This window comes from Adelges cooleyi, unplaced genomic scaffold (genome assembly GCF_023614345.1).
Source record: "Adelges cooleyi isolate 19-005CV unplaced genomic scaffold, UGA_ACOO_1.1 ACOO_flye_CR_arks_rails_tigmint_CR_PRNA_167, whole genome shotgun sequence".
NCBI classification, from domain to species: Eukaryota; Metazoa; Arthropoda; class Insecta; order Hemiptera; family Adelgidae; genus Adelges; species Adelges cooleyi.
In genome coordinates this window covers 1571867-1596008 of record NW_026095824.1, presented here as the reverse complement: position 1 = coordinate 1596008, position 24142 = coordinate 1571867, and the positions used below count along the sequence as shown (strand labels likewise).

The window sequence follows — 24142 nt, the reverse complement described above, 5'->3', positions numbered from 1 at the left end:
CATATACAATTAATTGCGACACAGGAGACAACACAACCACTCGACTCCCACGCAAACCCAACCGATACTTTATATAGAGGCCTATAGAGGGTATTAAATGTGAATACATCCGGCGCGTTCTCTCACACACAATTTAAGTGTAATCCGATCACGTATCTCGAAGAAGCTAGGTGTCCCCCAACGGCAGCCGTGGTTTGGAATTCCGTTCATGTGTATACACATAATATATTGGAAGAAAACATTTTTTATGTTTTTTTCTTGACTTTCCCCTCTTGTAACGATGACACCTCCGGCACACGTTTAATAACCTTAAACATTATTCCCTTACTGTTTCCATTACCGTGAACTCGCTGTAACTCCCTAGGGCACAAGATAAATATCCCAAGGTATATTCGGATGAAATGTAATAGTATTATTGTAAATATTAATTCGTTGTAAACAAGTCTGAGAAACGTGTACAAAGTGTAGCGTTTTAAGTTTAAAAACTTTACATAACATCCTTCCCGTTAGGATGTACGGCGCTTTTATGAACTCTAATGTTTACCTGTGTTTACACCTGTACCTTGCATCTAAGAAGACCAATTTCATATCAAGTAACTTTTAATAATGTTGTTGCATTTAAGTTTTCATTTCCCCCGAGAGCATCTTGGTTTACTATGTTAGCAAGCGAGACTTTTTAACTTAAAACTTAGAGAACTTTTATACCTGTACGATATCAAGTAGTTTGTATTCCTTTTTTCATTGGATCAGTAATATCGATGTCGAAGTTGGTATAAAATGCCTAACGGGATTTATCTTGTTCAAGCCCAATAAAAAAACCTAAACTAAGCTAGGCTTTCTTTAAAAAACTGTTATTTTTTTCATTACTGATTGGCCACTTGAAACTCAAAAAATACGAAGTACGTGTACAATATTGTCTTGTTACACATACACACTTGCATTAATTTATAGCTAGAATAAGGAATGTTTGAAAATTGATTTTTTTTTTAATGGATTCGATTCATATTTTTCGTGCGCTCAGACAAAATCGAATGGCGGAGAGTAAGCGGTTTAGTCATATAAGAAAAGATAATATAGCACTAACGCACACGAATCGAGTTTGAGCCCTGCGGTTGATATTAGATTTCCTATTATTATTTTTTTTTTTTAAGACACAAGAGTATGCTAATTATTTTCAAACGTAAGCGCACTTTTGTGCGTGGATCACGAGTTTGGGAGCCAGTTCATTACAGTACATTAAGGCGGGGCAAAAAAAAAGAAAACAACGAAAAAACAAGTTTACATTGTTATGTAAATCGTACGATTGTGTTCGTTGTTATAATAATAATATACTTCCAAATTAGGATGGTAATTTTTTTTAATATATATTTCTAAAACGACGGTTGATATTTATTTTTAATTGTAGAGACGAGGGGGGGGGGGGCGAGAGATTAAAATAAATTGCAACACTTAAGTACTCTTTTCATTATTTTACTTATTAAGTTTCACGTTACCGCTTTACAAAAATGAAAACGTTTGAAATACAATTACTTCTTACACAAGGATTTCGACACATGCAATGTAGTCGCTGCAAAAACAATTTCTTCGACGTTTGTTTTTCTTCAAAATTCTATTCATTACACAGTCGAGCTAATGTGTACTTACAACGCGGCATCTCGTAGTATTTACACGAAAGTCGTTTTCGAGAGTTTTCCTGTACTTGCCGGACCCCTTTGCAGTTTTTTATTTGCATAAGTAGTCGCCCGGAAAGGAAAACAAAGGGTCGGCGGCGGCGCCAGTCCGAGTGACAGGTGTCCGAGTTTTTCCACGGTTAATGAAAGACTTAACGGGTCCGACGGGCCACTGGTGTGTGACTTCTTATAGGGGACAATATACAACGAGAACGTGTTTTACAAGCTTTAAGTGTACGTACTATATTATACTATACGTTTTGAGAAATCCGATCGACTAGAAACGAAATTAATTTCCTTAAAAGGTTCCGGTAAAGATGACAAAAAACGAGCCGCGGCCCAAACGACGGCACGCAGCAATTTAATTAAATAAACATTTATACATTGTTATATATTATATAATATGAATTATCAGAATCCGTTTAAGGGGGGTCGGGCGTTAAAAAACAAAAGACAATAATTATTCTGCCCCTAGCCGCCGTTGTCTCCTCAACCAACATAAATCACGACCTCTTCGTGAGAGAGAGACGATGTTGTCGTTGCCGCCAAAAACAGCGGCACCGGCACGATTCCCCTTCGGGCTTCGGATATTTTCAAAAACATACGGAATTGCTATGGGTAATTTTTTTCGAACTCCAACTCACGCACGTACACGTACATAGGCGCTCAGTCAAAGAAATAGAAAAGAAAAAATGAATCATAATGATCTTCGGACGGCGAACGCCTGATTATTTCCCTACGATAAGGAATTCAAACTGTAAAAGATGTTTATCGCGCGTAAAACTATAATATTCTACACTATCGACATTAAGACGATATGAGGAAGTATGAGTAATGTCGATATCTCATATCAATATTGTGTACGGATAGAAACACAATTATTATTTTCGCTATTGTTTTTGAAAGAGAATTATCTTTTCCAATTTATTTTTTTTATCCAAAACTAATATTACCGTATCGGTCTGAACAAAAGTAATCCGGCCGTGCGTGTGTGGAAAAACTCGTTCGCGGACATTAACGGTCATAATTATATCATACACACACACATACATTTATAAAGAGCTATTCAATATAATATACCGGATTGACCGTGGTAGAGCCAATATAGTTAAAAATACAAAGTTTGTTTCATTGAAAATAAACCTTTTGGCGTTTTGATAACTGACAACCTTTTTTTTATTGATCATTAACACTGAATTTGAACGGAAAAATACACCGGACAAACCGCAGACAGTGTTTAACGCAACCTTTCCGGGATGTGTGTAATAACAATGATGATACTGTGTTACTGAGTAGAACAGAGGAAATCTATGGAAAACATACCTCTACGCACTGTATAGCACTAATCACTATAAAAGTCAGCATTATAATATATATCGGTCTGAAGGACGTGGACGGATATGGTCGACTGCCGCAGGTGATGAGATACCACGACGTGTTACCTTATGATACCGCGTATCAAAATTGTTATTCAGAAACCTTCTGTGTCGACCGCACAGGTATTTCACGCCGCCTGTGTGTTGTGCAAGTTTTTTGGCTGTTTAACGGATAGCGTATTGGAAAATCCAAGGACGTCAACCACCGAAAAGAAAAACACAATCGTTTGCGGTTGATAACAATTATGTCAAAGACCAGACACACAAGTTAGATACACTGAGACACAACGCTGTACCTATAATATATTATGACAATAATAGTGTGTCCTATAGGATGTCTTTTCATGGTTAAAAATAATTAGCTGACGAAATAATCAACTTTTATCGACATTTTACAAACGAGGTCATTATTTGGAAAAATCGTTTTGTAGACGTTAATAAAAAATATTGTTTGAAAAATTGGTTTAATATAGTATGATGAGCCTCCTGGGACAACTCCCATTGATAACGATTAAAGAGTATAACACAAGTAAGTCAAATTTTGGAAATATTTTCAAGCTTATGTTCATTAATGATAACATTCTTACAGAGGTAAATAAAAATTAGCATAAAGTATCATTAAATCGTGTTCGCCTAATCGATTATCTACACATAGCGTCGTTGTAAAGTAATTTAAACGATTATCACGTATTATAATGGCTTATGAAGTGCAAATATAAAATAGATAACCTATATAAAATGCAAAATATTCTATATCTTGTTTCAACTAGACTATAATATTTTTGTCATAAGTTAGAACACATAACGATTAAAGATATTACTGCAGGCGCACTTGCAACGGATAGCATCGGATAGTAGTAAAATGTACATGACAGGTTAAGTGTATATCGTGTTAACAATTTATATAATTAAAGCGATAAGAACCAAAGGGGTATGGTTAAATTATTTTTCTTAAAAAACCAGTTTTTTATCATGCCTACTCTTATACTATAGTGTTTGTCGATGAAACGTTTTTCTGTCTACCTATATAGACTTTACTTTTCAGTAAAAGGACATCGTCATCACAAAATAATATTTTATGGATACACTAAAAATACTAATTTATTTTGTTGTCCTGTGAAATTCTTTTGCCCTTTTGATTTCTATTATTTTATAGCTCTGAACAGTGGAGATGAAGTTTCGAAAAACTACTCGGGTGAAGTAGCAAACGTAACGGCCTTTAAATTTGAATTTTTAAATAATTGTCGATATTTATTCTCAACGTTGTCGCCACTTTCCCAGAATTCGACCGGTGGTCATAATATAAGGTACCCATCACTATATGCGGGGAAGGCCCTACGACTTTTTCTAAATCGACTCACTACAAAATCTAAGATCCAAGTGCGGAGGTAGTAGATAAAAAAAAAAAAAGTGCTACAAGGTCACACATTTTTACCTGATTTCCTTTTTTCGGCTATCACCAGCGATTTGGATCGTTTTACCCTGAGCGATCTGCGTTTGAGCGACCGCAAAAACGATTCGTGTACCCTGAGCACTGCTCCCCGGCTAGTGGGGGGACCCATGTCGCCGGTTTTGGGTTCCGACGTGGTCACCCATTTGGTGGCTGCGCTCAACATTTATACAGATGCAAGACGCGACACGCACTACAACGATGTTATTATAATAAGAATTATTGTTGTCATCGAAAAATGAAAAACGGCGCGATTACCGGCACGACGACACGGCGAGATCGCGGTCGGTCGTTATCACACACGGCGCGCGTACCAACGTCTGTCGGGTCGGCGAGAACGCGACGGAGTGAGCCCAACAGCAGAACGCGCGGCCGACCGTGTTGTCATGTGGCCGCCGCGAGGAGGGTCACGATTCTTTATCGCCGTGTGTACGTACCTATGTGTGTGTGTGTACTCGCGGCAGCGCACCGGGCAACAGATGTTCTTTTGGCCGGCGCATGCGCCACACCGAAAAGAAATGGAAAGTGCCCCCGACACCTTTTGTACGGGACAGCGGCAATACTACAAAGGTACCCAACATACAATTCTTTATTTTTTTTACACCAAAAATATATTTTAATTTAATTGAGTAATGAACCCTGGGAAAAAATAAATCTCCGCGCTGTGTGTCAACGATATATATTATTATGTATGTGCGTATACCTACGACTCGCACACAACATATTATAGTGCGGTAGAATAATACACAAGTTAAAAAAAAAAGAAAAGAATACAAACCAGAAAAAAATGACGTGGTTCTTTTCATTAAAAGGCACTAAATCAACCCCTATTTTGTTTTTTTTTTTTTTTACTTTTTTAACCCCCCGAAAGAAATCCCTGCAGAACGAGTACGAAATGAAAGAAATTAAAAAGTCACGCGTAACGTTATACCGCGAATTCACAAAGCTGTGCCGGACTCTATATTGTACGCGAGTAAAATCGCCAGTCATGTAATTTACTTGCTTAATAGCGTTTCAATAAAAAAAGATATCACACACATACACAACACACCTATGACGTCTACGAGGAGTGTTGCACGTCGTCGAATTTTGTGTAGTTTAAAAATTCAACATTATAGTAGTTTGAGTAAATATCATAAGGCTATATATTATTATGTATTTTTCAACCGTTACACGCGAAATAAAAACACAAAAAACTACTGCCAAAAAGAAAACGCTAAGTTTGACAAAAACACAACGTTAAACGCTAGCATGAATAATAATTTTTTTTTTTCGTGCAATTATTATTAAAATGCGGTTGTACGCCATCACATCATCAAAGGTCACATTATAGTTTTACATTTTTTTTTTGTTTTATACCGATGACATTTTAATTTACATACATACTCACTCATGCGGGTAACTTGCAGCAGCTATTAACTCGAATAACAGGACAGACTGGTCGATATCACATTATTAGTTGAATCGATTTTTAACGACAATTCCGACTTGTAATATTATGAGCGATGACGGAAATAACTATATAAAAAAAAAGTTTAGTCGGCAAACTTATGTAGGTTAGGTTCAGAAGTGTTGTCTAGATGACGAACATTGGGGACACGGTTTTTATACTTAAAAAAAGATTCGTTTACATTATTATACCTAGTAAATGAGTTTAAAATGATATAATATACAATAAGAATAAAATAATAGAGACAACAAACAAAAGAGATGTCGCGCAAAACAAAAGAGGTCAGCTGCATTGTCGTTATACTGTTATTATATTTTAGTCGGTTGGAAAAATATTCGAGGAAACGATTAGACGGTATTTAAAACATACTTTTCATAACAGTACAGGCGCACATATTTTTTGGTTAAATGTACATTTGCCGGGTAATAGAGGTAACCGGGTAATAAGAGATGCTGTTAAAGCACGACTTCCTCAATTATATGTCATTTGGTACAGTACAAAAAGGTGTTATTACATTTCTTTTTCTACTGTTTCGTCACCGTAACTCCAAACTTTTCGGGGTCGTCCACCTTGGCACATAATACCTCCATGAGTAAGCCACCAACCTTAAAAAAAATCTAACGGTCTTCCCAGTATAAACATGATCAATATATTTTGTTACTGTAAAAACATTAAACACGTTTTGAATATTTGAACAAATTTGCAAATTCATTTATGTAAACAACATATAATAATAAAGAGGACTAAGCAATGGCTCTGATGATATAAGAATCTAGGCTTTTCAGCGCTACACCACATGTTTATTGCATGTTAAACAGGTCTCAATAAGGGTACTTTTCTGATGAACTGAAGTTTTAACGAGAAATTCATACAAAATTATAGATAATTTTTTTTAAATATGTGATTTCTAATAAGGTTATTAAAACTGAGTTATAGAACATTGAATTTTACAATTTTTCAAAGGCTACAGTTTTGATCAAAATTAGAAAAAAACTCGTGGTTTAATATTTTAATATTTTGTTTCTCAACATTTTTATATAAAATATTGCTAATTAAACCTATCAATCATTTTAGATGAAGTTACGGCTTAAATTTGTTTTGGCATGCGTTTAGACATTTTGTATGGACTTAGTTAAACGACTGTGTTGAAGTAGTTCGAAACCGATAAATAATTAAATTTATTATGAATTCCTTTTTGCTTAGTAGGTATTATATTATTTGAGAATAAAAATGTCTTACTGAATGTATTAATGTTGAAAAAAAGTTGTATTGAAATAATTGTCTGTATGGAGGTACTTTACTCCTTAATAATTAGGTGGTGTGACGTCATTTTAAACAAGACTTCCGGTCACAATTTTGGATATTTTAGTCTTGCTATATGACCTGACCTCAGCGGATGCTACTAGTGCCGCCGATAGTACGTTATCATTGGGCGGCTCTTAACCCCATTGATGTTGTTTCAACAGACCGAAGGATATGTGCCGGATGTGTACAAAGGCTTGGCCGACAGACTATAAGATATAGCGCGTGCGGCTTTCGAACCGCGCACGCTTACAACACAATGTTACTAGAGATTAGCCCGGAACACGTCGGCTTTGGGGGTGTGACGGGTTTTTTGTAAATATTTTACTCTTAAACGCGGTCCGGCACCCGTTTCGTAGGTCGACGGTGCAGGGTACCGGCTGTTGTTGCCCGCCGCCGTCGATATGAAAAATAATATAATATGTATACTTGTGTAAATCATAAAATCGTGTACACCGGAGACAGCGAAACGTATATATCTTTCGACACGGTGCCAGTTTCGATTCGGACAGATGTTTTGCTTACAAGTATACACGGCCATTGATATATATTATATAATATACATACACGTGGACACGCGACAACGGCGGTGGCGGTCGTAAAAAAGGTGCGCGGCAATAAATAATATTTTAAATATATACATATTTTTGTAAATGGTAGTCACCACCGGCCGTTGTAAAAAGAAATAAAAACAACAAAAAAGTATTAGTATAGGTGACAACCCCCAATTGCCGCCTACGCCGAATTATGCAAATTGAATTTTACACACAAACACACACGCAAAATATATATATGTATAATAATACATTCGTCCTTGTTACAAATAATTTATCATAACGCCTCGTTAAATTAACCGAACGACCTCGGCCGCGTGTATTGTCTGTTGTGTGGGACAAGGTTATACTGTGCGGTGACAATTATTATTATTATTACTATAACTCCCCCTCGGTGATCATAATAATATATATATATAACGTATAATAATGTTATACCTAGTGGCCGCTCAGCAACGGGGAGTATAGGCAACTTTACCCTGTCGTGTATACCGCATGTTAATATACTTGTACTTATATTATAATATGCTTTGGTATACACTATACATGGAAATTGAATAAACCTCCTAGTCTGAAAACAAGAAACTCATTCAGCCGTGTTAAGCCGGACTGACCGGAACTACTTACTTTACGGGGTAATTGTGTTTCTACCGCGGCGTCACTGAAATGAAGCAAAACAAAAAACTACCCCTCCCCCGCCTACTCGTGCTAGGTACTTGTTTTATAATGAACAATTCACGGTCATATAAAACCAATTATCTCATTACGTGTAATGATTTCACACTCATTTTATGATATAAAAAAAAAATAGTAATAAAATACCCACATTTATCTATACGGTATATCTCGTTTACCGAGTATAATCAATTATTTATTACCAATGCACATTTCACCGATCAGGGTTTGTTGTGAACGCTTTACGCCATAAGTCATTTAAAAAAAAAGTATAAAATATTTTCAACTAGTTTTGTTGTTGCCAAGTCGCACGTTCACGCAAAAAAAAAAATATCGATTTAGGCAGGTCGGCAGCGTTATTCTAAATCAAACAAACGCGTTTGGTCGTGCTCAGTTCTTCAAACATTGTCGACGCGCATATTATGCATAAATTCAAATAACGTTGATAAAATATTTGCCCATCAATAACAAGCCGTAGGCACATAATATATGATACGATATTGACTATATGAACCGTATCAAAATTCAAATACCGCCCAAATGTAGCAAAAATGAATCAGTATTAAAAAAAACAAATATTAAACGTGGGCGGATCTAATGCAAAGCTGTATACAACGATAAAGAGGACATACACAATTATATTTTCTTATCTAAACTCTACCGAAAATGTAATCGTTGGTTCATGAACAATTAAATTAGTATAGTGGACATGAAATTATGGAAAAAAGAATAAATTTGATATTAGTATTATGTATAAACAATTAATCCATTACATAATATAATATAATATTTTATTATGTTATAAAATAATAGATAAAATATCATATTTTTACCAATCATTATTTTTAATTAAACGTTTAATATTGATGTCATGTAATTAAAATTAAATTGTTAATAATCTGTATTTTATTTAAAACGGGAAAGATATTGAATCATCGTTAACCTAAAATGACAATTATAAACGGTTGGTTTCGAATTTTGCATACTATATTTTTAGAGAGAGGAGTGATATTCAGAAGGAAAAGCGTTTTACAACTTGCCGAGCAACTAATTATTTTATATTCACACAAATATAATTAAATAATACATACACACGTAATTCCTGTATAATTTATACAGATGTTGAAATATCATTTAAATAACAAAGAGGGTTTGTGTTCATTAGTCGATTCTCTCTGGCCGAAACCAAACATAAAATATAATTATTTTAAGTATTCATTTTTTTTTTTCATTTATAAATGTCGGCCAAAAGACGTAATCTTCGCACACCATGGTCACGGCAGCTTGTATATTTTAATTCCCGTCTTAATCCTCATGCTCATAGTTGTATTGTCTGCATAGCGACGACGGACTTAAATGCCTTTTAACAATGAGATACAAAAAAACAAAGCGAGTGCACTATGCACAAACGATAGGAGCAAAGAACAATCTTTGTGTTTGGATACTTAGATGTGGGATCCGATAGCGCCGGCTAGGCTCTGAGCCAAATCTTGTGCGTCAGTAACACCGTATATACGTTAATAATAATAATGATAATTAGATTATCATTACGATATCATTTGTCGTGGAAAGGGCCATTGTTGCTTAAAAGCAACAACTTAAGACGACTAATTACGTGGGCTACATAACGCCGTCAACCCTTTCGGTGGAGATCACAGGGACGGATAGAGCACGGCCGTGTCAGTTCTTCTAATGAGCGCACTCCTGGCATTGTTGTTATTCATCGGCTGGTTGGGATTTTTTTTTATGTATTTTTTTTTTGCTTCAAGACAAGTGTCATTGGTTTCAGATTTTTCATATCGTCAAAAGATCTGTCACACAACTGTCAAGCCAGCAAACAAGGTTAGGTACGGACTACCGGCAGGGGGACGGCCCAAAAAAATTAAGACCAAGGGGGCAACGGTCGTGTTTTGACTCTATTGTGCTAAGAGGATGCAAGCGCGCATCGAAAGATATATAGGAGAGATACAAAAACCACCGCCGGCGACCCCGCCCATTGCGGAATGATGTATTTCTTCGGCGTACCCCTCGATAAATCATTCCAGAAATCATCTACCAGACATACACCGAGCAGAGATGCACACACGAACCGAATGAGGAGATGCCCTAGCTAGAAGTTGGGTAATATATTGTTCATCGATACAACCGCATCTGCTCCAATTATTGTCTATACTCTCTATATGAACGAGAGAAGCTCTACGGGCTTGATCAGCGGCGTGGACCTCCTGGAGATAGGGCCCGTGCCAGTGAGAGCATAATAATATATATATAGGCGGTAGACCTGTGTATGTGTTTATAATCATAATCATCTATAGCGTTGTCCTCCTCGAGGGGGTGGATACGCATCGAAACGCCTTCGGGCGGTATATTCTTTTATGCGACATCCATTATATACATTATTGTGTATTATACATATCATATATTGTGTATGTGCGCGCGTTAAGACGATAAAAGAGATGCGGAGAGTGAAAAAAAGGGGTTCCACTGTAGGTATCAATAAAATTTGTACTAATTCGTCGTCGTAGTCGTTGTGTAACACATATAATACAATAATGTATCAATAAAACAGCTGTACCCGCGGTATTCCAACTGTCAATGCACGCCGGCGGCCATATAAATATTCAAAATTGAACATAAAAAATTAGAGACCATTTTTTAGCTTACCGCTGCACATACACGCACGGTGAACTCGTTACGGTACAAGGGATTTTTTGGTCGTTGTACCGAGAAATATATGCGAAAGATCGTTAAGTGCGCAATCGGTTCTCTTCTCAGTCAATTTCCTAACATGCGTACACACATTCTAGCGATTCGGCGAGCCAAAACCGCATAGTACATTCGTGCATATCACTTTGCATTTTAATGAATCGGTTTCAAGACTTATCGCGTACCGTTATCTTTATATTGTAATGTAATAGTTGTATATCTAATATACATGTAAATATTATATGATGCATATAAGCGTACGTAGTCGTCACCGTTTTATATATTCGATGATAAACGCTCTTCTATAATCTAATAACCCCACTAATGCATTGCGGTGGCGCCAATTTTATATGCGGATTAGCGATGCACAATTAAGATTGTGGCGGTATAGGACAGTTCTGCAGACTGAGAAGATAAACACACAGCTTTAAGATTTGAAATTATTCTTGAGTAACTTTAGAAAACCTATTTTAAAAATGACACTGATTTGATCCGATTGGCTCTTGTTTAGTTGATTGAACTTGAAAGTTTTTATCGATGTAAAAATGTCTCGTGGAATTTATAGCGGAATTATCTTAACTATCAAACGCTCTAGACGCTCAAGTGGTTAAATAAAAGCATTCCAGAAAAAAAATAAAAAAACAAATAATATTATGCAAACAGATGGGAAAAAAATGTAATTAAAAGTACTGCGTTTTGATGGATGACAGGTTAATCAAGCAGCATGACCCAATGATATCCTATTTGTTTCATAATAATGTCATTATGAAACAAAACACAGTTCAACAGTTCGTGGAAATCAATCTATTTTGGGGTCTATTTGGTTCGCTGATTTTTTTAAGTTATCAATTTGTTCTCATCAGCTTTAGCTTTGGCAATGTTGCACTGTGTTGTTGAGAATCGCTGTAGTTGGGCCATATTAGGTAACTGTCGATTATAATCGATTGACTCGGGTTACGCCAAAACAATACGAATAATCGAAATCGTTGATGACACGTCAACATTAAAATTTAACGACTTTTCAAAGCACAACATCGGCTGTAGGCTACACTGAACACCGTTGACTTAAAATAAACGATGAGAGTGGTTGCCGAAAATATGTATGATAATCATTGGCAAAACAAAAGGCACCGGCGGCAACGGGTACGTCTGTTAGAAGGCTTTCGTTGGCATGCTGTAATATGTAGTAGACAAAGTGATTTAACACACACAATGTCCGGTTAATGAACTGAACGCGTCTAGTTAATTCGTTTGACCGAAAACCCTTTTACACAAACCTAATCGAGTTGAATCGCGATCAGCGATTTGAATTCATAATGAGTAAACCAGTTTCCTTTTACACTTAATTCATAATCGTCCCGCACAATATGTTTCAAATTTCAACCTTGTAAAACAACGCCACGCAATGGAAAATTATTAGTATTTCCTAGTATCGTTATAAATATTTAATCCGAGAACACACGGCCGTTTAAAGGTTTTAAAAGGGTTAGCTGTGCGGTGCGACGGTGCGGTGTATTGCGTTCACCTCGACCTTTAAGCTACAAATAACATTATAAACTATTCAGAACTGTAACAGGAACTTGACACAGTATCACGTTTGAAGGATCCATATTGTTATAGTGACGTCCACACGGGTGACCGTTTTGCCTTCCAAAAGTTTGAGGGTGTTTAATTATTATTATCCAATCATATTTTGTCAACAACGTACAAACGATTTTTTGTCGTGTTACGAGGACATTACAAAACCTAATGGTAAAGTTTAAAATGTAAATATAACATATCCAGAATAACAAGTAGATTTAAGGAAAATCATAATTTTCCAGTTTTTTTTTTAAAATAGGTTAGTAACAACCTATACTGTTTTCTTAACCTAAACATCCAAGTTTAAAACATTTCGAATATTCCCAAGTTCTTATTTCTTAATGTGGACACAGTTAGTTTTGCATGAGATTATAATATTTAAATTCAATCGAAGCGTGACCGTTTGGTGAATTTTCCAATAGTTTATCACGATGCTTTTTATAAAAATGTTTTATACTGGTTTTAGAATTATCAGAATACTAACAATAATAAAGTTCAGACACTGACGGGCTATTTCGGAGTAAGACTATTGGCCCAACTCCCGGCTAGAACACTAGCGAACATTTACAACGATGATCAAACCTGGTGTAAATCAAATTACCTATAATACACGAATGACTCAGACTTTTCGAATATTTTGAACCGAATGCGGCGACCTATCGTTTGTGTAGTCATCCTGTGCGTTTTTGTTCAAAACGTTGGCCGAAGTCCCAGAGGACCGTGCGTCGCTTCTACTTGGAATAGACGAATAATAATTGTTGTAAGTGCATGTAAGCGTGTAGGCGACTATATGGATCTTGACATGACGGTTACTATGCGGTTGTATTAAAAAAGACAAATGGTCGCATCGAATTGAAAAAGGGCCGCACAGTCCTGAGAATTGTGTGTTTGATCGAGCAGCTCTAAGCAGAGGTCCTATAAGTGACTTTAGTTCGGTTAATCTGATGGAATGTCCAAATTATTTTTATATATACGTGCACATCATTCGTAAGAATTCAAAAAATAACTACACATAATTGTATGCATTAAATGCAAACTTGAAATGAACAAATTCCTAATGTATTTTTTGAGTCTTGTATCAATGCCGAATTTTGCTTAATGTCTATAGGCCGCACTAACCCGTCTAGAGAACATATAAAAAGTTATAGAGTATTTAGACTTACATATGGGCCACCTGATTTTCGTGATGATACACAATATTTTCATAATTTTAGTATAGGTATCATTAAAAAATCAGACAGCCCATGAAACTATGAATACCCTTTATAGGAGGAAAAAATGTTTACAATCGCTAATTATTGTTTTTTAACGGCCAGCAGTGTATTCAAACAGTGAGAGGCGGCACGTGATTTTTTTAGGACGTTGTCGTGGTCATTTTTTGATCGAAAATTTCCACCGACCTACATCCTGACAGCACTCGTGTACAACATTGTAATTTACATATGTGATAATAACAAAAATTATATTAGTCACAACATAAATATAAAGGACTAAAAAATATAATAACAATATTTGTGCAATTGGCGCGACGGTTTCCTAATTACCATACAATGGTATGGTACAACGAATTTAATAACAGGGTGGCGCGAGAGACGGACAAAAAAAAGTATTGAAAAACACAATTTGATCAGTACACAAGAGCACGCACTAGCCCCGCTTGCCTAGTTAAATGTTTGAACGCGACGGCGACGTCCGAATCGTGATGTGCTGCCAAACGTGCGGCATATGTAAAGCGCATTATTTTTAGGATTAAATGGAAGCGATGCGAAAAGAGGTCTGCAGACGCAATTAAAAAAAATAATAATAATAATAAGAGTTCTGGAAAATTTCATCACGTGAGTCATGGTCAGTGTGATGCAGATGATATGTGCAAGTCTGGATTTTATTATTTTGTAAAGCGTCACGATTAATAATACTTGAACTTTCCTCGGGGTCGTGATTCATCTCCGCCAGTTGGCCCATTTCTTTTATCCGTGGTAGAATCTTTGCACCGTCTGACGTAATAAGTTTATAATACTAGAGTACACGTCGTTTGGCGAATAATAAAGCCATACGCCAGCCGTCGTGTGCTGACAGTTCTCAGACTATGTTCTCAGACCTGAGTCACTTATTCACGGTATCAAAGACCGTTTGACCGATAGCCAAAACCCGCCGTGTTCTAAGTAACGCCTGCACTTTACTAACATTATGATACATTTGAGCTTTTTAGACAGACCGAAATAGAAACAAATTACATGTATCAGGAGTATAGGCCACGCGGGACGATTTGATAGCTACACACATACTACTAAGTTTGTCTTTTCAACTGTTTTTTCACACCTAAAAGTCATAACTATAAGACTTGCAAACATAAGTAATGTATTGGTATTTTTCTGGGCTACACGTGGCGGATTTGTGTACAGCCATTTTGATTTATGAATACTTGCGAATTACGACGATTTATTCTTATTTAAAAAATAGAAAAGACATTAATCTTATTGTTATCATGTTGTTGCGAATAAATCAATTTATTTAGTTCGATGTGGCGTAACATATGAAGTTAGACAAACAAGAACCCAAAAAACAATTATCTTTGTCGTTTACAACTATAGGATTAGTAACACATTTTATTAAGATCATAACAACGAATTAAAAATATTATTGGTAATTTATAGAAATAAGTGTTTTTAGAAATAACAAAACTACATAGCACAAAAAGTACAAGCGCTTTTGACACATCCATATGGTAAGTAGTAAAAGTAGCTGTTAATAGTTTGAACTGTTCTCCCTGTGTAGTTACTATAAACATTCAAATCGTATTATGCTATTACATTTGAGAAACGTATTGACAGTACCGTTCACTGACCTTTAAGCACATCATTAGGAAACCCTCGGTTTGGCCTGCCAGCCATATTTGATAACAATAAAATATGCTCGGACCTATCTCTCTTATAACAATATAAATGAAACTCAACAATATAATGTATATATATATACATATTTATGTCAGTTATATTAATGATGATTGCGCTTATTGGTTTAGGCAATTTACGCGTCCGGAAAGTCCAATCGAATTTGCGGTCAGGCACGATCGAACGCCAATCAATCAACTTGACGACCGACAGATTCGAATGCACAAACAGGAGCTGTACGAATTTCAGGAAAGGCTGATGTAAAAGGGCACTGCGGGACAAACGCATACAGCGAGGAAGTTTCATATCCGTCGAACCGAAAACGTTTCCGACGGTCTGTGTAAACTGCTAGCGCACACACACACACACAAATATATATATTATATACATTGGAAATGTTTTCCGCAAGGCGAAAATTGTTTTATCATGTGTATCGACTTGCCTCGATGTTCATCGAACAGTGTAGTGGAAATTGTGTCAAATAAAATATGTTTTTCGTCCTTCGGTTGTGGCTAAAGTAAAAACTTGAATTTCATTTACCAAGACCGGGAGTCGCTTGTACGGTAATTAAAAAACAACTCGTAACGTACCCACATTTCGGTGTTGATACTATGTCGATAATGTACTAGTTCTAAACTCCACACTATTTGTATAATCCATGGTAAACCTAAGGAAGGATTATATTATATCAATCATCGTGTCCCCCTCCCCTCTTTTGTACCGAACATGCATTGTTGTAGTGTAATAACACGTGCAATATTGTCCATATGTACATAATGACAATAATAATAGTCATTACAAACGCATAGCTGTTATTATTACACAGGCGTAACGATTACTTTCAAATCAGAAATCCGAAATGTCGAAATGCGTGCTAGTAAAATACGGCGGGCGTTTTGTAACGACGCCAAAATGGAGATTTAATTAAGCCGGCTTAGAGAATAATAAACGTTTAGAATAAGAAAAATGCGTTTTGCCGCAGTCCCTAACCCTTTAAATAGTTTATAACGAAGACGAATGTCCGTATAACGAGTCCGAGATGGCTGTCAGGAAGACTTAAAACGTTGACAGCGCGACCCAAATGTGCCTCATTACGCTGTACGTACATTATTATACAGTGAATATAGTGTACACAGCGACGTTTTAGATCAGCAAACGTTTTACAACTGTTTTTATTATTTAAACAAAATTAACCCGGGTAAGTCTACAACAAAAAAAGATAAAAACAGCACAGACGGGTGCAATGGAGACAGATCACAGCGGGCCCTAGATGGCCACAGGTCTTTGAAAGTTGAAAACTATGTTATTGTTTAAGAGGTTTTTCACGATGCTGAAGGAGAAATGGTAAACTTTTACAACTTTAAATCTCATTAAGTACTTTTGGTGTGCGATATGCGATTTTCTATAGAATTTCACAAAGAAATCGGATCGGTGATTAAAAAGTTATCGTGGGTCTAAATTAAAGCTGCCGATTACACGTGTAGTTCACATACACGTAGGACAAGTTCGCGTAGTTCGTATACACGTGTAGAAGTTCGTGCTAGTTATAAGTACACGTGTACCTGCAACTACACGTATTCTTGCAACTGTAAGTTTTAATAAGACCTGTAATTTTACGTGTAGTTGATACTATCATTTTATTAATGGTTGTCACTAAGATAAAGTGTTATAGCCATTGGGTCAAGTTAGTGGAATGTCGGGTCCTACACGTGTATTTATAATTACACGAACTTCTACAAGTGAATTTAAACTACACGAATCGTCGGCTCTAGTCTAAATACAAAAAAAAAAAGGAATTAAATAAAACATTATTGAAAAAACCAATACCTTCAGAAAGCTAAAAAACACATTTTTATTTTAATAAATTCGAGTTTGTGTGGCCATTGTAAATAGAGCGTCAGGTAATAATATACAGGGCAACGGTCAACCTAAATGTTATTTTAACGACGGCTGATGTACTTACATACAAAATAGTCGACGGTCGTTTATGTAACGTACGACAATATACCCAGGGAACTCGTTAAACGGCATTTTTTTTTTTGTCAACATAACCCTACCCGGAACTACGTCTGAGAAATGAATACACAAGTACACGCGCCGTTTTTGACACGGGCAAACGGTTATAATTGCCGTTTTATAACCTCCAAGAAACGATATTATTACACGAAAAAGCGCAATGCGATTAAAAGAGGAAGAAACAATTTATTTTAGTTTATAATGGATTTACACGCGGTGGGTAGGCTCTCTGGGGAAAACTTAAAAAGCTATAACCGCCAACGACTCTTGCGGTGTGTACCGGCGCCGCGCCGACTAGACGTTGGTCATAGGTTAAATGTAAATCTATAATGATAATGGCCGCCTACCTTTGAGACTGTACGTTATTATTATTATTTAATTCCGGACATTTTCTTTTTACCGATGTGCAGTTTTCTTTTCCTTAGACCTATAATTTACACGTGCACGTCGTTCATTTGGTATTCAAATCATCAGCAAACTCCTACATAAAAAAACGTGTTCGGGTTTACCCCTCGACAGACTTTTTCCTGCGAGAAATATAAAAAGTTCATCTCCCGTCGTCCCTCCCACTCGCGGCTCTACCGTCTAATGGGCTTCGGTTTGAAACGAAATTTATTATGACAGGGTGATGGTTTTTTTTGTTGCTTGCGAATGTATTCTTATGAGTTTCATCGAGTACGCGGTGGTGCTGTGTATATTTTATTCGCATAGTGTTCAAAAAATGCAAACTTCCCGTTAAAATAAACCGTAGGTCGTAAAAACCGTGTTTTGCACAAAGTTGAACTTACCGGTATTTTGTATAATAATGATAGCATTTTTTTTTTTTCGGAAAATTCAAAGCAAAAAGCGTTTTAAATAGTTTCACTGAAATGTGCAAACATTACAATAATGTTTGTAATATGCTTTGTACTACATGACCATGGTAGTACGTTCTACGCAGCTGCGATGGCTGAACATTTGATAAAGATTCAGTCCACTTGAGTGCGCGATGATTTTTTTGCTATATAACTGCGGTTTCGAGGTCTCGCAAAATCCCCTGTTATCCTTTTGAAGTCTCAGAACTACAATCGCGATAAATTTCTTTATTTACTTTAATTGATTAACTACTCTCTATTTTCGTAGATTTCTTATGAATCAGTTTGAATACAATTTGTAGTTGCGATACTCATCAGTAGTAATCATATTAATTCGATTTTGGTTAAAGAGAGAGTTAGGTTGAAACTATAATTAATATTTTGTTAATATTCCGGTAGCCTAATGTTCTTTCATTGTGTCCACCCTTGTTAAAACCTAATTTCTTATTTAATTTTAATTGTATCGCGTTAAAAATAACGAGTTATGAAAGCTTCCGCGTCGTTTCGTTAAATATTTATAAATATGCAAAACGCCGTTCTACAAGAGTTTTTAAGTACTCGGCCTCGGGCGCGGTTAGCAGACAGTTCCAGTTCTCGTTTGCATATTTGACCGTAACACGTTGGCGCACTTCAAAATTCTTACCCCTTTCCCCGTTATTTTATGGCTGTACACACAACCCTTTTTCGGAGGCGCACGCACAACAAAAAAATGATAGACAGATGTACTAGTCGTTAGAATAAATATATAACTAAGCGCATTAATTTCGTTTTTTTTTTTTTTTATAACATTTAAATTACACTAATACATTCGAAATTACCTGCGGAGATGGGCAATAGCCCGGAAAGTCATAATCAAATAATTTGACGGCAACAAACAGTAATGCCGCCAATATACCCGCCAGCTGTTTTTCTAACCCTTTCCTATACATACATCACGGCAGTGCGGACCACGACGATTACGGGTCCAAAGGGGTCGTGTATAATATATGTTTGTATGTATGTCCGAGCGTGGCGGATGCTACTAAAGTGGCAATACAGGAGCCTTCCGGAAAAAGGGGTTTACGTTTTAATGACGACTTCAGAACAATACCTTTGCTACAAATTAAAAAAAAAAAACACTCACAAATGATTCCTATTAATCAAAGACGGACGCGACGTTGCGCGTTCTACACACAATATCTTAATTCGGTTCGTGTATTTGTATATTTTGCACAATGGAAAGCCGTTAAGGAACAAATTATCTATATGGTCGGGTGCACGATCATAAATCGTACCGATCATCTATGTATAGGTATTTGAAAACTTACGCTGAAACGTGAGCCGCGCAACGTTGGGATTTCCGTGAAATTAACGTTTGGAACTGGAGAAGAGGACGAGGAGAAAAAACAATTATCTCAGTTTTTTTTTTTGCTTTTTTTATCGCGATTAATGAAATAAAAGAAATTTAATACCGACTCGAACATCATACAATAAGCCGGGGAGAAAAAAAAATAGCTCGGTCCGCTGGAGCCTGCGAAAGGATATTTTCACCGGATATAATACCTATATAATACGTGTCCTGTATACGGTGTGTGTATGTATATAATATTATGTACAGGAGGAAATATAATTCGAATTATAACGTAAAAGCGAACATCAAAGAGTTACGACCCGCGTGTGTACCTCTTACACGGCGGCAAACGAGGAGAGAGTCCGTGTTGTGTTGTACCCTATAAACAATAATTCGATTTTCGACGGTCCTTCTCGTCCTTACACTCGCATGTGCGAGTATATGTATATATAGACCAATTTACTATACTTTGCCGTCGCCGAGAGAACATACCTATACATATTATATATATATATAATAATAACAATAATAATAATAATAATAATGAAAAGAATCGCGACGTACGTGTACGGGGAAAGAAAAAAAAAAAGGGCGATACACAATAGACACTATATGTGCGTGTGGGGGGGAAGTTCTTTTGACTGCTGGGGGGCACAACGTCGTGCGCTTGCGGTACAATTGGGCCGGAGGTTTTCGAGGAGTCGAAACCGTCGGGTGGAGAGAAGACAGATAGACAGAGAAAGAGAAAAGAGGCCGACGGTTTCGGAAAAAAAATATATATATACATCCTTTGCGACACCACCTAAGCGGCGGCTATAGGTATAATATTATACCGTACGACGGCAAGGTGAAAAACGGCCGTTGGGACTGTGCTCGTGAAATGGAAGAGCGGACGATTTATGGTACAAAAACATTTACGGGGGAATTCGTTGTATAGTGCGCATATATATATATATATATATATATATATATATATAAGACCGTGTACAGGGCGACCCGGAAAACAAAACGAAATACAGATATCCGCGGGGTCGACTAGCCAAACATAAACGTGTACTCTGTATAAGGTGCAAATCGGAAGTCCGTATACCGTGGGCGGAAACGTGGGCTTGTTATAATATAATTTTACCGAGTAATATAATTTCGCAAATTTCGTAAGAACAATAATAAGACGTTGTACGCTTAAGGCGAAAAAGAGTGCAAACGACAAGTACGACAGCAATATCATAGCCGGCGGGTATTTTGGCACCCGAAGCAACCGACTATAATGACTATTGCATAATAATACACAAACGGAACTTGGATATATACATTGTTTTGTGTACTTTACATATATTATGCGAATTATATTTAATATGCATTCCACAGCGATAAAGGGACCACGCGGAGGCAAACACGAGCGATGAGTACTTAATGAATTGCCCCGAGGTCTTTTCGTGTAAATTCCTCCAAACAATAATTAAGTTATGTGACGTCGAGCAACGCCCAAAGTATATAACCGAAATCTATGAAGCACGAACAAAAAAATTAGTAATAGTTTTTTATACATGGTCAAAATGTTTCAGTTTTATATTGTTTATTGCCAACAAATATTTGGAAAAAAAAACATTTTCACGATATTTTTGAAATTTTCTTTTTGTACTCGACTTTTTGTAAATATTCATCAGGTAATTTTATTATAAGGAAAACAAATGAAATTATAAATACAAAAATGTCGTTTTAAACGATAGAATATTGCTTCTGTTCAATACATTTTGAATATATTATTATTAATATGTATATTATGCAGTGGCGATGGCTGAGATGTTCGAAAAAATTGGATCGTTTAAAAACGCAATAAGGAAACGCATAAAAAGATAAAAAAACATGTATATCTCTGGTAGTAAATATTGATGTTAATTTACGTTAAAGCCTCGCACAGATCGCATAAAAATGTTTTTTAGGCGCCATTTGCCCTCGTTTTGGCAGCAAATAATACATATATTTTTTATTTAAACTACTAAAACGTCATTGATATTCACAGTGTACCTAAATGATGGTTTTACCGGACGAACGTTTATCCGAATTAAGTACAATCAATTTTATTACAACAAGTCGTTCCGTCTAACGGGTTTTGAAGTTTCTGCGCTACATTTGAGCCAATATATAGTGTTATTCTGTTTATTTATCGTGTCACTTTCACTGGGGTAAACAACGCAGAGGAGCCGATTAATGGCACGCGGGGTTATCTCCTTCGGGAACTTCCTGGGCAACAACAACAGCTATAGTATCTTTACTCGTTACTCATGACAATGTACAAAAGTACCGAATACCCCTTTTGGATAGCATACAAAACTACTTCGGTTGCCGTCACGATTTAACGAACAGGCATAAGAAGTGAAAAATCGTACGACCAACTTTTTCAATAAGCTCTCCACCCCCTCCCCTGCCCCCCTTTAAGCACACGCCTATGGTATATAATGCGTGTAACGGGTGTTTGTTCGGCGATGGTATAAATAACAAAGCTTCCCGCACGCGTGTACATCTGGCCAACGTTGCATCAGCGCCAGTCAAAATATGTAAGGACACCTCCCCTATATGGCACACAGTTTTGAATCCGGTAAAATCCGATTATAAAAGAAAAACAAATGAACTTTACCGTATTATAACGTCATCCCGTCGTGTTTCCACGCCCGTGAGCTCACGCGACCACATTATAATAATAATCATACGGATTTGCACATTAGAAAATAATGAATATCATTATTGTAATGCTCGTTATCTCGATCTTCACCTGGATAGCGGCAATGATTAAAACCGAATTCGCCCTGCGGGGGGGGGGAGTATATGCGGCTCAGCCCTCCTCTGCTTTTGTTGTCCAGCGTTGTCAGTAAACATGCATATAGACACTTGTCAATGTTCATTATGTACCCGCATAATAACAATAATGCCATGCGCACGGCACCAGTATATAAACATCCCCTATTCGTATGGTTATTATTTTTTATTTTTTGCACATCATCGGACTTAATAGGATCTCAATATATATACTATTATCCTTCGCGGACACAACGTGGAAAATCATTTATTAAAATATTTTCACAGCGTATGTACCGGGGCGATGAGTAGTTTTGACATAGTAGACATCAAAACGGTTGTATGGAGATAAATGCATTATTAATGAACGCGCATACGAATAATACAAATGTCTTGGAAGCGAGAACCGGCGCAAATAAATTGGTAAACAGTAGCTGCGTTATGGGTAGCAGAGCGTGCTTTCAATGATAATAATATTATATAGACGGTATGTCCCTGAATGATAGTAAACAACAACAGCTGTGAACAGACTTTAAAGGTGTTTTTGTTATACATAAAACAGTATACTATCTACGATCTTTAGACAAAGTGGCCGTTTTTAAAAATATTATTAACTTTAAATAATCCCAACAAACGATTTTCACATATTGGTAAAAAACGATTTCGACATAATAAGCATGCATACCACAGAACAAACGTTGTCGGCTGAGCACAACGTTAATTCGGTCTAGTTTCGATTTCAAAACCATCCAAACGCGGCAATAGGAAGAGGAAAAACGCCACCACAAAAGACTTTGGAAATTAAAGATTCAAAGTTGAGACGTATCCCCTACCCCTTTGATGCAAAAAAAAATAATAAATAAAAATAACGGGGTTGTTCGACGACGGTGGCGGAGCGGTCTGTGCATTGTGTATGTGTTGAAGAATAAAAGGATATAATAAAGACGGTGTACAACAATAGGGAACCCGAAATCAGTCTGGGGACTTGGGCATGTGCCTCGGCGTTGGGAGTAGGTTAGTTCGGCCGATTTTGAAATACCAGTTTTTTCGATCACCCAACGATTTTAACGACTCGAGGATATTTTTTTTTTTGCCAGCCGGTGCCGTCACTCTTTTAAAATACAATCTATTCGAATGTATGCTAATTACGCAATTCGTTTTTATTCTTATTTGGAATTAGGTGGAACATCTTTTTCTCCGTCCACATCAAATAAACCTGATGTTTGTTTTAACAACAATGACTTTAAATCGTATATATTATTATTATTGTAATATCGAATCACCAGCAAGTACAACCCGGTGACTGTGTTATAACATAAGGCATGGAAATCGGAATTACAATGTACGATTGCGTTTCCCGCGGTGAAATGATCCAAACAATTATAATTTATAATATAGGAACCGAATTCGAACAATATCATAGGTATGCGCGCACACTTTGTCCGACCCCTAATGGATATATATAAATGAAAAAACGGATTATTATTTATT

General features: G+C 36.5%; 1 protein-coding gene across 2 annotated transcripts in view; it reads right to left on the bottom strand.

Annotated features, from left to right (window-relative positions):
• Nucleotides 1–24142, bottom strand: part of LOC126832923 (centaurin-gamma-1A) — a 66498-nt gene that overhangs the window by 25250 nt on the left and 17106 nt on the right. Inside the window, exon 1 of one of the 2 annotated variants that reach the window (XM_050563965.1) lies at nucleotides 4482–4905. The exons of the other annotated variant lie outside the window; for it this stretch is intronic. Within the exon in view, the coding sequence (XP_050419922.1) occupies nucleotides 4482–4662 (181 nt within the window). The 5' untranslated portion in view covers nucleotides 4663–4905. Of the gene's footprint in view, nucleotides 1–4481; nucleotides 4906–24142 lie in introns of those variants that run through there. 2 annotated transcript variants of the gene reach the window in all.